This window comes from Pleurodeles waltl, chromosome 6, assembly GCF_031143425.1.
Source record: "Pleurodeles waltl isolate 20211129_DDA chromosome 6, aPleWal1.hap1.20221129, whole genome shotgun sequence".
NCBI lineage: Eukaryota > Metazoa > Chordata > Amphibia > Caudata > Salamandridae > Pleurodeles > Pleurodeles waltl.
The window spans coordinates 443,209,795-443,228,194 of NC_090445.1; the positions used below are offsets into that span (position 1 = coordinate 443,209,795).

Below are 18,400 nucleotides of genomic sequence, written 5' to 3' on the forward strand. Positions count from 1 at the left end.
GACTGTTGAGCCCATCGCCTCAAAACATCACGGAGGACCATCCAGGATACTTCAGACATCTTTGGTTATCAAGATGTTGAAGGAGAAGGAGAACACCCTCGGCCGTCGGCCACGGAGGTAGAGATGTTATCGATGAAGGGTAGCTCCTGCTCTGAACTTGACTCAGAGATGAGATGAAGGAAGCTTCATCAGATTAACATTTTGTGAGACTGGCACTCCCTCTTCCTCAGCACTGTGTTGAGTGCTCCAAAAGCAACTTGGCTCCTGTGGAACAACATACAGAGGCCCTCGGTTCGCTGCTGGCTTCTGGTCATGGCCGGCACCGAGCAACTAGTTCAAATGCTCCACCTCGAGTTCGGCGCTGAAACACCAGCAACATCTGAAGCCTTCGGCATCTAGCAATTTGGTTCCAGAACGCCACCCGGCACCTACCCGACCCTTGGTGCCGAGCCGAACATTGCTATCCACGTCTGCTGCTTCGACAACGAGCAGAGCTTTGGTGCCAAAACCTGGGTCGGACCTGAAACTTTTGAAGTTGACTTCCAAGCCTGATTCTGGCAAGCCAGTGGAGCCCATATTCCATAGACTCCAAGAGCAACTAGATGCTAAGCAAAAGCAAATCCACATCCTGCCTCTCGCCAGACGTATCCTTGCCAGATCTACACTCCGATTCCTCCAATACCCAAAAGATGGCTATATTTCCAGGAGGCTCTGGACTTACCGGTACCACCAAAACACTAGAAAAAGTCAGACACAGCCACCAGCCCTTTGCTTCCTCCACCATCCTCACCACCTCCACCACTACCTCCTCCACAGCACTAAGTTCACCTTCTCCACCACACCCCATGGAAAACCAACTAGATATTTCACCTCAGGGGTTTCCATAATATGATACAGCAGGGCAGGGTGGGGGACAAGACACTTTTGAGACACCAACACATGTTGACCCATGGGATACTTATGATATTGACCCTCCAGGGGACACAGACCTAGATCTATATCCTGCCTGTTCCTCCCTTCCTGATGGCTCAACGTCATATCAGGAGCTTATAGGTATAGCTGCTGCTTTCACAACATACAGCTCCACAAAGAGCCTTTAGAAGAGGACTTCCTCTTTTAAAACACGTTCCATTACTCATAGGGCCACACAGTGCCTCCCTATGCTAAGGAGCATGTTAAGACACACAGAGGACATCTTTAAAGACCAAATAAGTATAAGTCTTCCCCATCGGATCCCATCTACAACAGAGTCCAATTACCACAAGACTCGCTTGTCATTACCACTGCTCACAACTTATGCAACTTGCAAGCTAGTGGAGATGCCCCGCCGCCTGACAAAGAAAGCAAGCATATTGATGCAGCAGGGAAGAGGGTTGTGACACACTTTGACAGTCATTGGCATATTGCCAGTTTAATGGGACTACTTGCTCGTTATGATTGTGCTCAGTGGGATGAAATGGAGGATCTGCTCCAATATCTCCCAGACAAATACAAAATACGTGGACAAGAACTTTTCACTGAATGCAAGCTTGTATCAAACAACTCAATATGCTGTGCTTTAGCCGCTGCTGATACTGCAGCCAGAGGTATCAACACCAGCATCTTGCTCAGGCACTATGCATGGCTGTGGATTTCTGGTTTCAAACCAAGGATACAACAAAATGTCCTCAATATGCCTTTTGACAAGGAATATGTGTTCGGTCCCCAGGTAGACCAAACACTGGAAAAAATGAAAAAGATACAGAAATGGCAAAAGCAGTGGGGGCCCTTCAGACACCTACTCCTGTGTCTCCTTTCACCACCATAACTATTGTGGAGGTTCCAAGGCGACCTCTTCCGATGCCTCCACCTCCTACCCCCCATAATCAGCGTCAACAATCCTCACCCAAAGGTTACTTTGGAGGATTCTATAGGGGAAACAATGCCAAAGGCAGAGGTATAGGTGCTCTCTTATGTGGAACAAAACCCACCACCAAGCAATGACTTCCCTCTTTTACCTCCTGACCATATGGCTATCGGAGTGTTTTTACAGGATTTCTTACCCATATGGCAAACAATTACATCAGACCAGTAGGTGTTGGACATTATCCTTGTCTATTGTCTGGAGCTCATTACCACACCTCCCAGCATTCCATCTCACACTCACAAGCTGTGGCTGGAACATCAAGCATTGCTCGAAAAAGAAGTCCAAGCTGTTCTTCTCAGGGGAGCTATTGAACCCATTCCTCTACGTCATCAGGGGCTAGGGGTGTACTCCCTAGATGTCCTCATACCCAAAAAGGATGAGTTGTTACAGCCACAAGAAGCCCCCACAGGCTGGACCTTCTCACTCAGAACCACAGAGAAATCAGACACCCAGATCCCAAGGCTGTCAACCTGGCGATTTGGCTCCTGACGTCATAGAATTTGGTTACCTGAATCTACCACCTGAATGTATGGCCATTCTTAAGAAAGCTCATAGACCTACCACTAGAACATGCTACACAGCTAAATGGAGAGCTTTGTTTGTTATTGTCATTCAAAACAAATTGATCCTTTCAATGCCACTGTACAGAACATTGGGCCTGATTACAACTTTGGCAGAGGGTGTTAATCCGTCCCAAATGTGACGGATATTCCGCCCACTGTATTACGAGTTCCATAGGATATAATGGACTCGTAATACAGCAGGCGGTATATCCGTCACATTTGGGAAGGATTAACACCCTCTGCCAAAGTTGGAATCAGGCCCATTGTCTGTTACCTGCTTCATTTATAACTCTCTGGGCTAGCATTTACCGCTATAAGGGTACATCTTTCTATATTAGCTGCCTATGTACAAAATAGGTAATACGTCTTTATTCAGAATACCAGTCATTAAAGCCTTCATGGAGGAGCTTAAGATAGTAATTCCGAAACGGGTTCCACCTGCACCTTTATGGAATCTTATCATTGTTCTTACACCACTCAGTTTTAGCCCCTGCATACCTGCCCAGTTCAATATCTCTCTTGGATGTTGACATTTTTAATTACTATTACCTCACATTGACGTGTTAGTGAGCTCCTGGCGTTAACCTAGAAAGAACCTTTCTTTCAGCTCCACAGAGACAAAGTGGTCATCCGTAACAATCCTAAATTCCTACCAAAAGTTGTCTCTGACTTTCACCTTAATCAATCGAATTACCTTTTTTTCCCTCAACTAGAATCAGTTGCGAAGAGGGCTGTCCACACATTAGATGTCAGAAGAGCCCTTATATTCTACATTGATAGAACTAAAACTTTAGAAACACTAAACGACTATTTGTTGATTTTTCACCACCTCATAAAGGAAAGTCTATATCCAAATCAGGTAGTGCCAGATGGACAGTTATGTGCATTCAAATATAATACGTTAAAGCCAAAAGAACGCTAACTACGCCTCTTAGAGCACACTCTTCTAGGAAGAAAGAAGCATCCCTGGCTTTCCTAGGAGACATTCCAATAGCTGACATATGCAAAGCAACTACATGGTCTACACCACATACTTACACTAAACATAATTGTGTGGATGTTCTAGCATGCCACAAGCTAATGTAGCTTAGGCATGCTATGTATGATTTTCCAAACAACTGCAACACACACAGCGTAGCCACCACTTCAGAGGAGGACTATGCAAAGCATGTGTATCTAGAGCCACACATGCCTGGAACAGAAAGTTTTACTGACCCTGTAAGTATCTGTTTGTGGCATTTAGTGCTGTAGATTCACATGCGCTCACCATCCTCCCTGGACACCTGTGGCAGTTGCAGTTTACTTCGTATACACATGGACATCTCTTTACTTACACTCACTTTACACTCCATTCTCTTTTTTCAAAAAATCTTTTTATTAAACAATGAGACAGCCATTGCACAATGTAACATGTTGCAATAAAGAACATAGGCGGTAACAACCACTCAGAGACAGAATACAATTTGTGGGCATCACCCAAAGTGTAGTTTTCTGGTCAATAATCACCCAAGTATGGCAATCAAATACAATTGATACGCTGACCCTCCACCCACCCGTCGAATCCCCCTTAGAGAATCACTTCTCATTCCTGTAGGCTTTCCACCCACCCCAGATTTTCTCCCACTTTTTCGGGCAATCCCTGCTCGGGTATTTTTCTCTATCCGCACCCTGGCACAAGTCCAGATCGGTACGCCACTCCTGTACACTGGGCGGAGATTCAGCGCCCCACGTTCGCGCTATATTGTGCTTAGCCACTGCTGCCGCTATAGCCAACCACAAACCCTGATACTTCGCCCAGGAGTCTTCCCCTTCTGTGTTGAGTAGTAACAACTTGGGATCCAACGAGACCTCCTTCCCAAGCGTCCAAACCACCGCCACAGCGATCCCCTGCCAGTAAGCCTGTATCGCACAGCATGCCCATTTAATGTGATAGAGGTTGCCTTCCTGCTCACAGCCTCTCAGACATTATGGGGTCTGTGCCCTGCCAATCTTGCAGAACACAACCCTCGAATAATTTGCCCTGTGTAGGATCTGCAGCTGGATCAACCTGAACCGGTTCCTAATCTCCACCACCCTAGGACTCTGCCTCACCGCCACCCAGTCCTCATCATCCAGTGCTCCCAGGTCCGTCTCCTATTTGGCACACAAGGATATTATTGGATCCGGGGAATTGCACAATAATTTCTTATACATCAGAGATATGGCCTTTTCTTCCAAGGGTTCCACCAGCAGGTGGTCCTCAAGAGGGGCTGAGTCAGGCAGTTGTTATCTCCCAACACAGATCGGCTCAATGCATGTTGCAGCTGCAGGTACCTATATCACTCAGTTTCTGCCAAGGCATACTCTTGCTGAAGGGTTTCGAACATTACCAGTACCCAATCCCTCCAGACGTCCTCCAGGTGTTTAATTCCCAGAAGAGACCATTTGCGGATCCCACCCAGGGTCCTAAGGTTTCCCAATAAGTCGCTACACCACAATGGGATTCGGGCTGTTAAGGTAGATCCCCACCCCAGATACCGGGTGGCGTCACGCCAAGCTGTTACCACTGTTGCGGTGTGTGTCGGCAGCGATCACAGACTTGCACAGTCATGAAGGGCAAACTCATATCCCTTCCTACCCATCATCTCTCTGTCCACCCGAAACGCCGGGTCTCCCTGGTTAGCAAAGGCCCAGTCATTGATGGTGACCAATTGTGTCGCCCAGTAGTAGTGCTGGGGTTCCGGGTTGGCCAGCCCACCCTCATATACCCCCAGTTTCAACTTCTGCAATGCTATGCAGGAACAACCACCGTCCCATAGCAGCAGTCTGATTTCCCGGGCCAGTTGCTGAAATACTTCTGTTGGTATCCTATAGAGAGTATTCTGAAAAACATGTAAAAGCCAGTGTCATCATTTTGTAGGTGGCTGCTCTGCCTATCAGGGAGAGAGGTAGCCTCCTCCAATTAGCCATATCTCTTTGGAATCCATCGGTTTGAGGCTGAAGATTTTTTAGAAGGAAGCATTCCTGGCACCTAATAACATATATTCCCAAATATTTAAAGCCATCCTGGCAAATTGGTACCGTGCATTCGGGGGACAGGATGGTAGGGGCCTCCGCCAGAGGGAAGACCAACTATTTGTATCAATTAATCTGATAGCCAGAGTGTTCCCCAAATATTTGGAGAACCTGCATTATCCTATCTGTGGACTATCGGGAGTTGGTGACATATAGCAAAATATTGTCTGCGTACAAGGAAATACGTTCCTCCCATGTTGTGCCGGAATCTATACCCCATATCAAGGGGTCTTGCCGGATCCACGCCACTAAGGGCTCAATTGCCAGCACGAACAGGATAGGTGGGAGCAGGCACCCCTGGCGGGTGCCTCTGTGTATGGCAAAGGGCCAAGAGAGCGCCTCATTGACTCTCACCCTGGCCACCAGATCCCAGTATAACAGTCTAATCCAGTCTAGAAAATATGGCCCCATACCAAACCTCTCAAGAGTGGCAAAAATTTAGGGCCATTCCATGCTGTCAAATGCCATTTTGGCTTACAGCGACAAGAGTGCTGCCCGCTCACTGGTCTGGCTTTGTGTCATATGTAGGACCCGTATAGTCTCTGCACATTCAGGCCCATCCATAGTGATGGCATAAAGCCGGATTGGTCTGGGTGGATCAACTTTTCAATAACTGCACGCAATCTGTTTGCCAAGACCTTCTCCAGGACCTTAACCTCTGTATTAAGAAGAGAGATGGGCCTATAAGAGGCACATTCTTCTGGGGACCTTCCTTTGTTTGGAATCACAACAATGGTTGCAGTCCTCTGATCAACCCCAGCTACCCCACCTCATGTGTTTGGCAACCTTGCTCCCCATGCACTTAAACAGCTCCACTGAGAGTCCATTTTGGTCCTGCAGCCTTACCCGTTTGCAACGCCTGCAGCACCGAAACAACTTCATCCTCGGTTGTCCAATGTTCCCCTTTCTTGTTCTGAAAGCACCAGCAGCAGTATGTCACACAAAAGGTCCCTGCAGTCCTCTCCTGTAATCTGTTTCGCTGAGGCATAGACTCCCTCATAGTATGTAGCGAAGGCTTCTGCTAAAGCCTAATTTTTCTGTGGGGGGGCACCCTCATTGTTCCAAATATCTCTGACCCATAATTGTTTACTGTCCATCCTATCCAGCCAAACCAGTAGCTTTATCGCCCACATCATATAACCTGCACTGAGATGCCAACGCATAAGTCTGCGATTGTTGTTCGGCTAGTGTACGCAATTCCTGCCGCTTTAAGCGCAATTGGTGTAGAAGACCACCTTCCACTAGCGTATGATAGCGGGCCTCCAGGACCGCAATTTCTCGCTGTAGTTCCGCGCACTATAAGTTATGTTCCGTTTTCTTGCCCCCATCAAATCCTGTGGATGTCCCCTAATTACAGTCTTAAATGCCTCCCACTAAACACATGCTGAGTCCACAGACCCCAGATTTTCCTCAAAGTATTGGGTAGCCCTCTCCCTAATCTTATCACTGAAGGACTTATCCGTCAGGTGTCAGGGGCCCAGTCTGGGAGGCAAGCAATGGTACCACGTGAGCCCCAGTACCGTGACTCCCACCAGGGAATGATCCGAGATCCCTCTCAGGTAATGCATGGCTTCTCTAATCCTCCCTGCGTGTACCTGTGTGATGAGTAGATAGTACAGCTTCAACGAGCTACCATGGGGCATGGAGGACTAACTAAAATGCCTCTTCCCTGGGTTGTACTCCTTCCCAAGCCCACTAGACCAAATGAGTCCAAAAAGGACCATATCATCACGGAAGCGTCTGGCACCTTCTTGCATGAGACTCTGTCTAACCCTGGGTCAACCACAAGATTCATATCACCTCCTTCAAACAGTAGTCCCATTGGAAGACCCACCAGTATCACCCCCAAATCCACCAGAGTAGATACCTGTAGTCTCGGGGCATAAACTGGACATATGTTGAGCATGTATTCCCTCCCAGTCCCCCGAGACCGCCAGATATCGCCCCGATGTGTCCCACAGGTGTGAGTCAGCATGAATGGTATAGATTTTTTAAGCAGGATGCCTACTCCCTTAGAGACCGCTGTGTAACCTGCATGCGCTACAAGCTGATAGCCAAACCTGTTTAGGGCCTTGTATTGATTCCCTTTAAGATTCTTTTCCTGTGACAGGATAAGGTCTGGGCCATGTCTGCGCAAGTATTGCAGGACTATGGTGCGTTTGATACGATTGCCCAGTCCATTCACGTTCCATCTCAGGACCTTAAGGGTGCGCATCTTCATGCCTGCCATTGGGGGAACTCTTCTAAGTCTAGGCGGGTTACAGCACCTGGCCCCCTGCCCCATTTTTCTGTGCAATAGCATATAAACACCATATAAAATTAAACTATGGATGAACATTGACCCAATAGGAACTCCCCCCACCCTGAGACCCTGCAAAGCAGGCTTTAAACTGCCCTCCAACCCGCGGAGCGCTTCTCGCCCAAACTGTTGTGTGGGTGTGGTTGTGCGTGGGCCACCAAGTATGACCATCATAGTAAGGTATTAGCAATCAGTTCAATCTGACAAGTGGCCAGAACCCAGTCCGAGTGTGTTGGAAGCTACCATCAGTTCCCAGCCAGTAGTTCCAGCCATCGTCTCAGCCCATGGATCAAGGGAGGCACATTTTCCAATCCATCCCAGTGACAGCCAAAATATCATCAGCGTCCGGACTTAGCATTTTCCACTATGGGCCATACTGGGCCGGCGATCTATAATGTCAAAGATCGCATTGCCCCAGTTCCGGACTCTTTATCGCTGCAACATGGGGTCCACCTTCCCCTCTTCACCTTGTCTTCCTCCGACGCCCCACTGGCCAAAGCAGCCCGCGGCCTGGGACCCTTCCAGCCACTCCCAAGCCTCCTCCAGTGCGTCAAAGAGCCATGTTCTGTCCTCTGCAACAACTCACAGGTGCACCGGATAGAGCATCATGTATTTAAGTTCACGATCTCAAAGTGTTTTTTTGACCTCTTGGAGACTTTGTTGTTGTTGCTGGACCCTGGGTGTGAACTCTAGGAAAAAGCAGACGGTGACACCCTCATATTGGATATCCCCCTGGGATCTAGCAGCCTGCAGAATGGCATCTCTATCTCAGTAGTTGAATAGTCTCAGAATGATTGTCCTCGGAGGGGCCCCCGGTCTTGGGAGGGGACCAGTGCCCTGTGCGCCCGTTCCATGGTGAAAAACGTAGATAGTCTCTTAGAGCGAAGATGGTCAGTGATTAGGGACTCCAGAAAGAGCTCAACACTCTAGTCCTCAGCCCCCTCTGGCACTCCCACCACTCTAATATTGTTTCTCTGTGCCCTCCCCTGATCCTCCAGGCGCACCACAATTCTCTCATGATGTGTAATGATAAATTGTAAGTGGTCCTCAAGTCTCTTGGATGTAGACTGCAAACAGTCAATATCTGTCTCTGTGGTTGTGACTTTTTCCACTACTTGCTTAACATCTGCACGAAGGAGAGTTAAGTCTACTGTTACTGTGTTGTGTTTAGGCTCCAAAGTTCCCTTCAGGTCTTGAATGGCTGCCATGAGTGTGCGTAGCGAGGGTTCGCTCGGGGGGGGGCCCCATCCGCCTCTTGTCCCCCCCCCCCCCCCCCCCCCCCCCCCCCCCCCCATGGCATCTTCCAATGTCACAGGTCCCCCCGCCTGCCTCAGGACAGCGGACGTATACATTTTGTTTGTCTGCTGCATGGGCTGTCTTTTGTTTCTGACCATACTGGAATGAAGCCGGCATTACACCCCCCCCCCCCCCCCCAAGGGGTCTGTTTAAGGTCCTCCGAGGGGAGTTTCTCCCATTACTCGCCGCTCCAACTGTCTGCGGCCGGTGTGGGTCCACCAATTTGGAGCGGACACTACCCTCCAGTCTTGCCAGCCATCTGCCGTCACTTACACCAGATGAGGCCCGCAGCCCCCATGTCATCAGCCGCATTGGCCCGTATTTAGGCAGAGGGCCCAGCATCTCCCTCCAGCTCAGATCCCCGCTGCAACCAGCACAGCCAGTGCACCGTCACCGGGCCCAATGCGGCGGCTCGTGGACCCCTCCTGGGGTGGGACACTCCCGTCTCCTCCAAGGGATCAAACGGGTTCTCTCAGGGGTGGACTGCAGGCACGGACACCCCACTCACCTCCCGTACCTCCTCCGTCTCACCCCCGTCATCCAGCACAGTTCTGGGCCCCCCCTCACCTCCGTTCACTCTCGCTCCACACTAGGCCTTCCTCTGCCCCTCCACAGTGGTCTGGCAGCCGTAAGTGGCGGTCGCACAGGGGGAAAACGCAGGCCTCCAGTGTCGTCTACGCCCGCTTCGGGCTGCGGGAGGCCCCAGCACATGCGGGTCCCTGGACCCAGCTCTCTGCTCTCATAGCAGTCCTCACATCACTCGTCGAGCCTAAGACCCAGCAGTGGCAGCCGCCGGCCATCAGCCTGCCTCAGGTTCCATGCGGCAGCCACTCTCTACAGGCCGCCAGGTGCGCACGAGTCTTCAGCGGGCCCCCAGAGCTTGGGAGCCCCTCAAACCTTGGCCCCTTCCTCCCAACTGCACCGGGGCTCCTCCAGTGGTGGCGGCTCAGATTTTATAGCAGATTTTAATGGAGATTAGTAGCTAGTCACGGAGCTCCTCTAGTTGGCGCCCATCTTGGCTGACGCTCAGCCAAGCCCACCTTACACTCCATCCTCACCCACCTGCAGGAAAACAATCTAACAAAATAGTTGATGCCCATGTGCATTATCACCAAGAGGAGGAATCACTCTACCTCGTGACTTGAAAGACTTATTTAAAGAAAACAACTTGCACACATCTGGACCCAACACTAGATGGCGGGAGCATGCAAAGCTTGTGAATCTACAGTACTACATGCCACGAACAGATGCTTACAGGGCAAGCAAAATTTCTCATATATTTAGCCTACCTCTTCTGCAGTTGGTTAAAGACACTTTTCTTATCGCACACATTGTAAGCTAAATCATCTCCATGTGCCTGAATTTGTTTACACATCCAGGTCATGGATGAGTGGTGTTGCCTGCTAAAGTCCTCATTGGCAGTGTGAGATCCTCACTCTATCAGCCCATGTAACCAATGCTTGCTTAGGTGAGTGAAAAAGATTTGAGACTATTAATTAGGGCACTGTTAGGCCCCTTTCAGAACTGCCATGGACAGTATTTACTAATTTTAGATGAGCAGATAGATCGTTATTTTATTATTTGATATCGACAAGAACTGTGTACCTATGGAATTTAGATTCCTGTAGTCAGATGACGGCAGCTAAGGCTTTCCTGAAGGCTTGATCCTTTAGATGTGGGTGTAGTTAGGCTTTTGTGCTGTATTTTTTTACAGGATATTTAGTGGAGGCCATTTATTGCAGGGTTTCAATTACAAGTAGAACAATTACATTGATGGCACAAAACATTAACTTGAAATGGCATTATTTGTTCACAGTAGGACTGTCACACCCCATAAACTGATTTAAGTCTTACTTTTCTTTGATCTGAAATTTGCTGATAACTATTAAAATGAAACACTAAGGGCCTCATTACGAGTTTGGAGGGCGGAAAAGGCCGCCCGTCAAACTCCTACCAGTGCGCTCTCCTTTCTGCCGGCCCCATTATGAGTTTCCCGCTGGGTCAGTGACGGAAACACAGTTTCTGCCTGCTAGCCCAGCGGGAAATGCACAATAAGATTGACGACAGCTTGTAATATGGCCGGCAGCAATGCTATTGTGCGTCAGGTGCACTAGCACCTGTCTTGCAAATCACTGTCTGCAAAGCAGACAGTGACTTGATTACGGGGCTGGCCATGGGGGGCCCCTGCACTACCCATGCAAGTGCATGGGCAGTGTGTGGACCCCCCTGGGGCCCCCGCCACACCGTCTCCTCCAGCCTTACTTGGCAGTGAAACTGCCATGTAAACACTGGCGAAGAGAGCAGTAGTAATCCCCAGGACAGCGCTGCATGCAGCGCTGCCCTGGCAGATTGGGACCGCCAGCACCGCCAGGCCGTCAGGCAGCCGAAAAGTGGCGGTGCTGGCGGTCCAACCATGTCAGAACCACCACTGTCATAATGTGGTGGTCCCAGGACCGCCAGACTCATAATTAGGGCCTAAGTCTGGATTATTTTCAAGAACAAATCTGTCTTCTCGTGTAGAAAACAGGGGGCAAAAAGAAAGTGTGATAGAGACAAAAATGTATAGAATATGTGAGGAAACGAGGATTTTAAAAACTTAGAGCAAAAAATTATAGGTATGGGAGGTTTAGGAGATTATACCCCTGATGCGAGCAATCAAGAAACATTGCTAAAAGTGAATGCAATATGACATTAACATTAAAACATACTTGAAAAAAGGCGGCTGAAATTAAAAAAATTGTTGATGACCATTGCATAGGGTATTCAAGAGTTTGAGAGGTTAGGGGTTGGGATGTAGTAGTGTTAGAATAATCCTTTTGAGTTTGGATTGTTTTGTACAGCGGTATTAGCTGGCACTGAGATAATTGTTCATACGGTGTGAAGCTTTACATGGGAAACATAACTACAGCTAAAACATTTACAGTCAAATGTCGTTGCTCCCTGCCATTTGTTTGGTGCACCAACCTGCTTCTGTCAGTGACCTTTTTCCTAAATATCAAGAGGTCACATCTTTGCTGCCATAATATTTCTTAAAGCTGTGGGTGAAATATGATGGCCTTTTCTCACTTGCCTTGTTTTCTGGATTGGTAAGGCTTTCCTGCTTTGATGGTGATAAAATCTGGGTAAAACTCCCTATGCTGCTGAAACATTGATTATGCCCCCGTGCGCCAGGCTCTACACTAAAAGACAACTTTACATCTAGATTTCTGTGAACTGACATCCATTTTCTCTTTTCTCTTGTTTTCTAGGAGGCGGTGGAATCCTGCCTGACCCGCATCACCAAACTTGAACTGCAGCAGCAGCAGCAACAGGTGGTACAACTGGAGGGGGTGGAGAATGCCAACGCCCGCGCCCTGCTGGGGAAGTTCATTAATGTCATCCTGGCACTGATGGCGGTGCTGCTGGTCTTTGTCTCCACCATTGCGAACTTCATAACACCACTGATGAAGACCCGCCTGCGCCTGCTGGGAACCCTCCTGCTGGTCCTCTTCCTCCTTTTCCTCTGGAAGCATTGGGACACAATCTCCTACGTCTTGGATCATACGCTCCCACTCAGCTGATCTCACTGGAAGAGTTGTTACCCACACAGTATTTCTTTCCATTTTAGATGGAGCAAGAAGGGGAGTGGAATCAAGCATTCACTTCTGTTTTTTGCATTAAATTTTCTACGTTGCACTTTACTACTGATTGTACACGTCTTTACTGTCAGAAACCACGTGCAACACATACTTCTGAGAAGTCGGCTTGTGAAAGACTGAATTGTTCACTCCATCAGCTTTGACCGAGGAAGTTTATGGAAATCAATCATTTCATATATATAATTTTTTTCTTTAACGTTATATTTATTTAGTAATTTATTTTTGAGGATGTGAGCCTTTCTTGAGATGAAACCACTGGTTAGCAAACCAGTGAATCTAGCGATGAGTAAAGTGGTCCTATTCTTGCCCAGAATAGTTCCGACATTCTCTAAATAAGGTGAAACGCAGAACTCCGGCTTCGAGGTGCTCTTGCTGTAAAAGACGAAAGCCGAATGTGGAGATAAAATAACGCCAGTTTTTATTCCAGCCGAACGCTTAGCATATTCTGGTTGCTACAGAACGATTACAAGAGAAAGTGAGCCAGCAGAGTTGTAAGCAAAACCGAAATATTTTCATTCTTCACCTGCGTTCTGGATGCTTTTGATAAGGTGCATAGAGGACACATTTGTCCATGGCTAGCGTTTCTCTGCACATCTGCTGGCATTGCTTTCATTTTTAGAGCTGCTAAGTCGGGGAAAGGCAGAACATCTGCTTGACTTGACTCTGGGGCATTTGGTTAAAGGTGCCCAGATATATTTTATTTTTTGACGGAGACGTGTGTTGTCACCATTATTATCATTTCTAAGGAATCAAAGCCACTCCGATTTCTAGAGCCGAGAGAATCTGCTTATCTGTTGTATTGGTTTAAAGACCTTTTACAAATATTTATTGCAAATTATGTTCTATTAGTGTAAATAAATATTAGATTTGAAAATCTCGAACAATTACTAGCTATCTTCAAACGTCACTAGATGTGAATCTCTGTGTCAGAAGACGCTTTCAATGTTGTATTCTATTTCCTATACCTGCAACAGAATAGTCCAATTGGTTCCTTCGCACCAACCTGAATTCCATTTTTTTGCCCTGTGGGTTCCTGTGAGTGCACATAGCCAGAAGGACTAAGGATCAGCTAGTTAGGCAAACACGGCATAAATTGCATAACGAAGGAAGTTAGTTGCAAATTTACATTGAAAGCTCTCGAATTCCCTTTTTTAGGCTGTTATTCCTGCACACGAAGCCAGCAGTGTTTGGAATATATTCTCCTTGATAGGGTGTAATTGATGCTATACTTTAGGGGAGGGCAGTGTTATTCACAATTATTTGTGTAAAAAAATAATCCGCCTAATAAGCAAAGAAGAATGTTCTTTTCAAAGCTTTCGTAACTTTGCCTTCTATAACAAAGCAAAGGCCACATCCACAAGTTCAATTAAACATAAGTGCTAGAGCCTACAGTGTAAGTAAGTTAATCCTTTTTCTAGTAAAATCATCTCGCTGGTTGCTTTTGGAAAGAATGAACACGATTGTATTAAAACTTCTCACAAAGAAGCATTATATCTACACCTTGAAAAAGTACTTCACTTCCCATTTTCCAGTCATTTACTGGTTCACTTAGAACCTTGAAAGCACTAGACTTTAAAATCCTCCAACCATACTTGGTGGTTGTTTCTCCAAAGCATTTACATTTTCATATTACTGCTCACACAGAATCGATTGTCAACTCACTCCCAGCAATGAAGGCCTCTCTGTGGTTCTTTCTGGTTCTTTCACTGTTAAGCATTTGTTTGCCAAAGGAAAACAAGTAAATATTTGAAAGGCACCATGATGAAAAAGGACTGCCCACAACTAACAATTTTGGCTGAGTGGAAATTGAAATCTATGCAAAACACCTTGGAAATGAACACTATTCCAGCCCAAGAAGGTGTGTAATCACCCTGCTTTGAGCAGCACCAACACACACACACACAAGCAACTGGAAAGCAAACTGTTGATGGCTGTTCATGGAAAGACTTGTTACCATATAGTATTCATCAAATTAGAGACCCATTGGGTGTCACAGGCTATGTTCCAGAGCTCTCAACAGTGGCACACGGTGTATCCCCACACCAGCTCCATAAGGTTGAGACAGAGGTCTGTGTAATGATAGAGACAAATACATTCTCTGGACGTGTTACACAAATTACAAGCTTGCCTATTTGCCAGTCAGAAGTTGCGTAAAACAAAACACATAATCAGACATGCCATGGAGGTAGGAGTAGCAAGTAATAAGACTACCACTTTAATTTCATTTTAAGAGGATGTGAGTATCTGGACTGGCTTTTGCAATAATTGGGAATATGAGGGTCTTACATAATATTTTGTTGGTAAGTGAAAGCTAGAGCATGTACTGGGAGATTACAAGTTTATTTTGTAGACTACATCAGGATCACAGTAATGAAGGTGCACTCATAGGGGATCTCCATTGATAGTCATAAGCACTTCAACAGTTCCACCCACCTGAAGGTATCCCGTAGCACCTCTCTATATAATTTCTTGTCATGTGTAGATGTTTGCATTACTTCAGGAAGGCCCGCAGAAACACTTAAGAAAGAACATAATATGCAACCTAGGCAAAAAGGCTACAGTGGTGCAATTCTTCATATTGTACTTAGAAAAGTGTCAAAGCACCCATATAATTGTAGAATTTGAGGTAAATGTTTTACAAAACAGCTCAAATCTTCTTCATAAACCCTTTGTTGGAAAAGTAAGAGATGAAGAATAAAAGGACAGTGTAGTCCCATAGGCTGCTATTATGTGAATGTAAAACAGTGACTGTGCCTTTAAGGCTGCAGAGACTACCAGTATCCCATCATGCTCAGCAGGTGGCAGTCGCTTCAGTTCTTTTTTTTCTGGTACCTTATGACAGGATCCTGCAGCACTGAACTTGGCCTTTTAGTCTATTTGTCTTCAAAATTCCCCTGTGAATTTTGGTTTTGTTTCACTTGACATCTTTCATCATTCTCTCACTTTTTAATGTTTTTTTTCTGACAGGAATTTGAGGCATTTTTTTAATGTATTATTCCTTCTCTGTTTTACTGGTGACCTGCCAGTGGGAGAAAAGAAGCTAAAACAGACCCTCACAATGTCTGTATTCTCTGCTTTCCTTTAAGTCATCATTCAGACCAGTGTCCTCACTGCAAAAAGCTTTCATTCCGCACCCTGAGGGAGAGAGAAGATTAGCCTTTATGGAACGGAAGAACGGTGCAAGCAGCAAGTCCAGCCTCAAGGTGAGACCTCAGAGCGAGGAGAGGGTCAGTCCTCTACCAGGGCTCTTACATCTGCCTCTGAGGGACGTGGAAGGTCCACAGAGAGAGTGCCAGCTCAAAAATGACACCTTTCCCGGTTGACTTCAAGGGGGTCAGCGTAGATTCCAGGCATACCACCAATTTGCTCACCGTCAAGAACTCGTTCACAGTCGAAGAAAAGGTACAGATGGACGTTGAGACAAGGTACAACTCTTACGCCGTCAACACGAACGGTGAGATTGACATCGAGAAGTCGGTTGCAGTGAAGGAGTGACTTGACTTGGAGATGGCGAAGGAGAAGATCGATGTTGAGTACTCGCCAGAGGTCACTCGTCGAGTCATCGTCGGAGGTTGACCTAGAAGTCAATATCTAGAGGTTGAGGACAGAAAGGAAGAGAAAAAGGAGGCCAACTATTCATCTTCAGATTCGGACTACTCCAGGGCTTATTCCCCTTCTGAACCGATAGTACTACCAAACAAACCTCCGCTACCTCCTCCTCCTTCTCTTCCTCCTCCTCCACCATCTCCTCCATGGTGGATGACATCAACACATTCCAGGAGGTGCTAGTGAGGGGTGCTGCAAAACTTAACATACAGATGTCAGTCCCTACACCTTCCACATCTGTCCATTTTGAGATGTTTCACCAGCAGTTGTTACTCCGCGGGTCGGTAATCCGCCTGTGGTGCTGCATTCTCATCTCACGGGGAAGCCTGCGGAACTGATGTTCGGAACATCGGGCCTGCTGCGGGCCGCTTGTCTGCCCACAGCGTCCTTCTCTTGTGCAACGGCATGGTTGGGCGGCCCAGGGTCAGGCCGCGGATCTCGCCGTGGTCACTGCATGCTCTGTTCTTATGTCGCGGTGGCCCCTGCCACTCATGTATAATACTTATCTGTTTTTTTTGGTTCTGGGCTGTTCGTTCTTTAGTCTTGGGGACCATACTTTCTTTGTCCCAGAATGCTTGTCTTTCCTAGCATGCACTGTTCTTTCTTTTTATTAGTCCCTTTCCAAGATGGTGTTTTGCCTAATTTGTCCTATGACATTTTCCCAATTTAATATCGCGTTTTTCCTTTTTCCTGTTTGTTCACTTCCTGTTTTCTGATATATAAGGAGCTTGAGTTTCTTTCTTCTTTGTGTTGCAACATTCCTGGTTGGTGGTGGTCCTCGCTCCTGTTTGTTCTTTCTGTGGATTGTTCCTGCCTAATTTTTCCAGCAGATTCCCGTTGTTCCAGTCCTTGGAATCCCGAGTTCTGCTGTACCTTTCCTGAATTTCTGGAGCTCCTTCCTGGAGGTTTTTTCTCTGATGATGTTTCCTCTGGAGCTCTTTCTGGAGGGCATGGACTGCCTTAGCTTCTATCTTGCCAACAGCACCATGGCTACCGGAATGGATCACCCCTACCTTGGCCAGACCAGAATGTGCAATATCCGAAGCCGTACTCCACCTACATGTGACAGAGGCGGTAAGTGAAATGCGAATCGTGACAGCAATCAGCTTCAAGACCTCTGCTGCCATTGGTGCCAGGACTATTAGAGCCCACAAGGGCGCTGTTTCTGACCCCAGCCTCAAACAAATCAGCCCTTTGAAGTCTGTAGAAAAATATAGACCACTGGAACAAAAAAATCTATCCTTAGAGCAGATCCACCCTCTGATTCGGTAGTGACTTTAGCCGCAAAGAAGCATCATGCCTCCACTCCAACCTTTTCTGTTTCTACGGATAAGGAAAGAAACAAACTAGACTCGCTGGATCACAAGGTTTGCAACACAGCTGCAACCTCCATGAAGGTGACCAGTGCCACTACTCTACTGGGCAGATATGATAGAACTCTCTGGGACTCCATCCAACAATTTGTGGACAATCTTCCCAGGGACTGGAGAGTGGATTTCTTAGAAGTCATTAATGAAAGGCTCATGGTGTCCAACCAAGTCATCAGTGCCGCAGTGGACTCCTCCTGGCTAGCGGCTCATGAGTACTATCATGGGATTGCCTTAAGTTGACATTCTTGGCTTCCCCTTACATCGCTAAAATCAGAATCGCAGCAAAGGATTTTAAATCTTCCTTTCTCGGGATCTACTCTCTTCGTCAGCCACACAGACGATGAAATGGCTCGCATGAAGTCCGAGATGAAGACTCTTAAGGCTGTCAGCCTAGAAAGACCAAAAAGGCATAGGCGTTACTTCAGGCCTTACCAACGCTGGTTTTACCCTCAGAGGGTCCAAACTCCTCATTGGTATCAGAGTCACCAACAACCACAAGAACGACGACCTTACCAATAGCAACAGTGGAGACAATTTAGAGGGTGATCTTCCCAACTACCTGCCCAAGGGGGTAAAACCACAACAGATCCAAACAATGAATCTTCCCTTCTCCATCTTTTGTTACCCACTCCGGCAGGGCGAAGCATCTCACAGTTCCTGACAAAGTG

The 18,400-nt window shown here is 47.1% G+C and overlaps 1 protein-coding gene across 4 annotated transcripts in view; it reads left to right on the top strand.

Annotated features, from left to right (window-relative positions):
- The window catches only part of TMCC2 (transmembrane and coiled-coil domain family 2), a 647,328-nt gene extending 633,706 nt beyond the window's left edge, over window positions 1-13,622 (top strand). For all 4 annotated transcript variants that reach the window (XM_069238536.1, XM_069238538.1, XM_069238539.1 and 1 more), the window contains one exon: window positions 12,367-13,622. In XM_069238536.1, the coding sequence (XP_069094637.1) occupies window positions 12,367-12,678 (312 nt within the window). In that variant the 3' untranslated portion in view covers window positions 12,679-13,622. The remainder of the gene's footprint in view (window positions 1-12,366) is intronic.
- The last annotated feature ends 4,778 nt before the right edge of the window (window positions 13,623-18,400 follow it).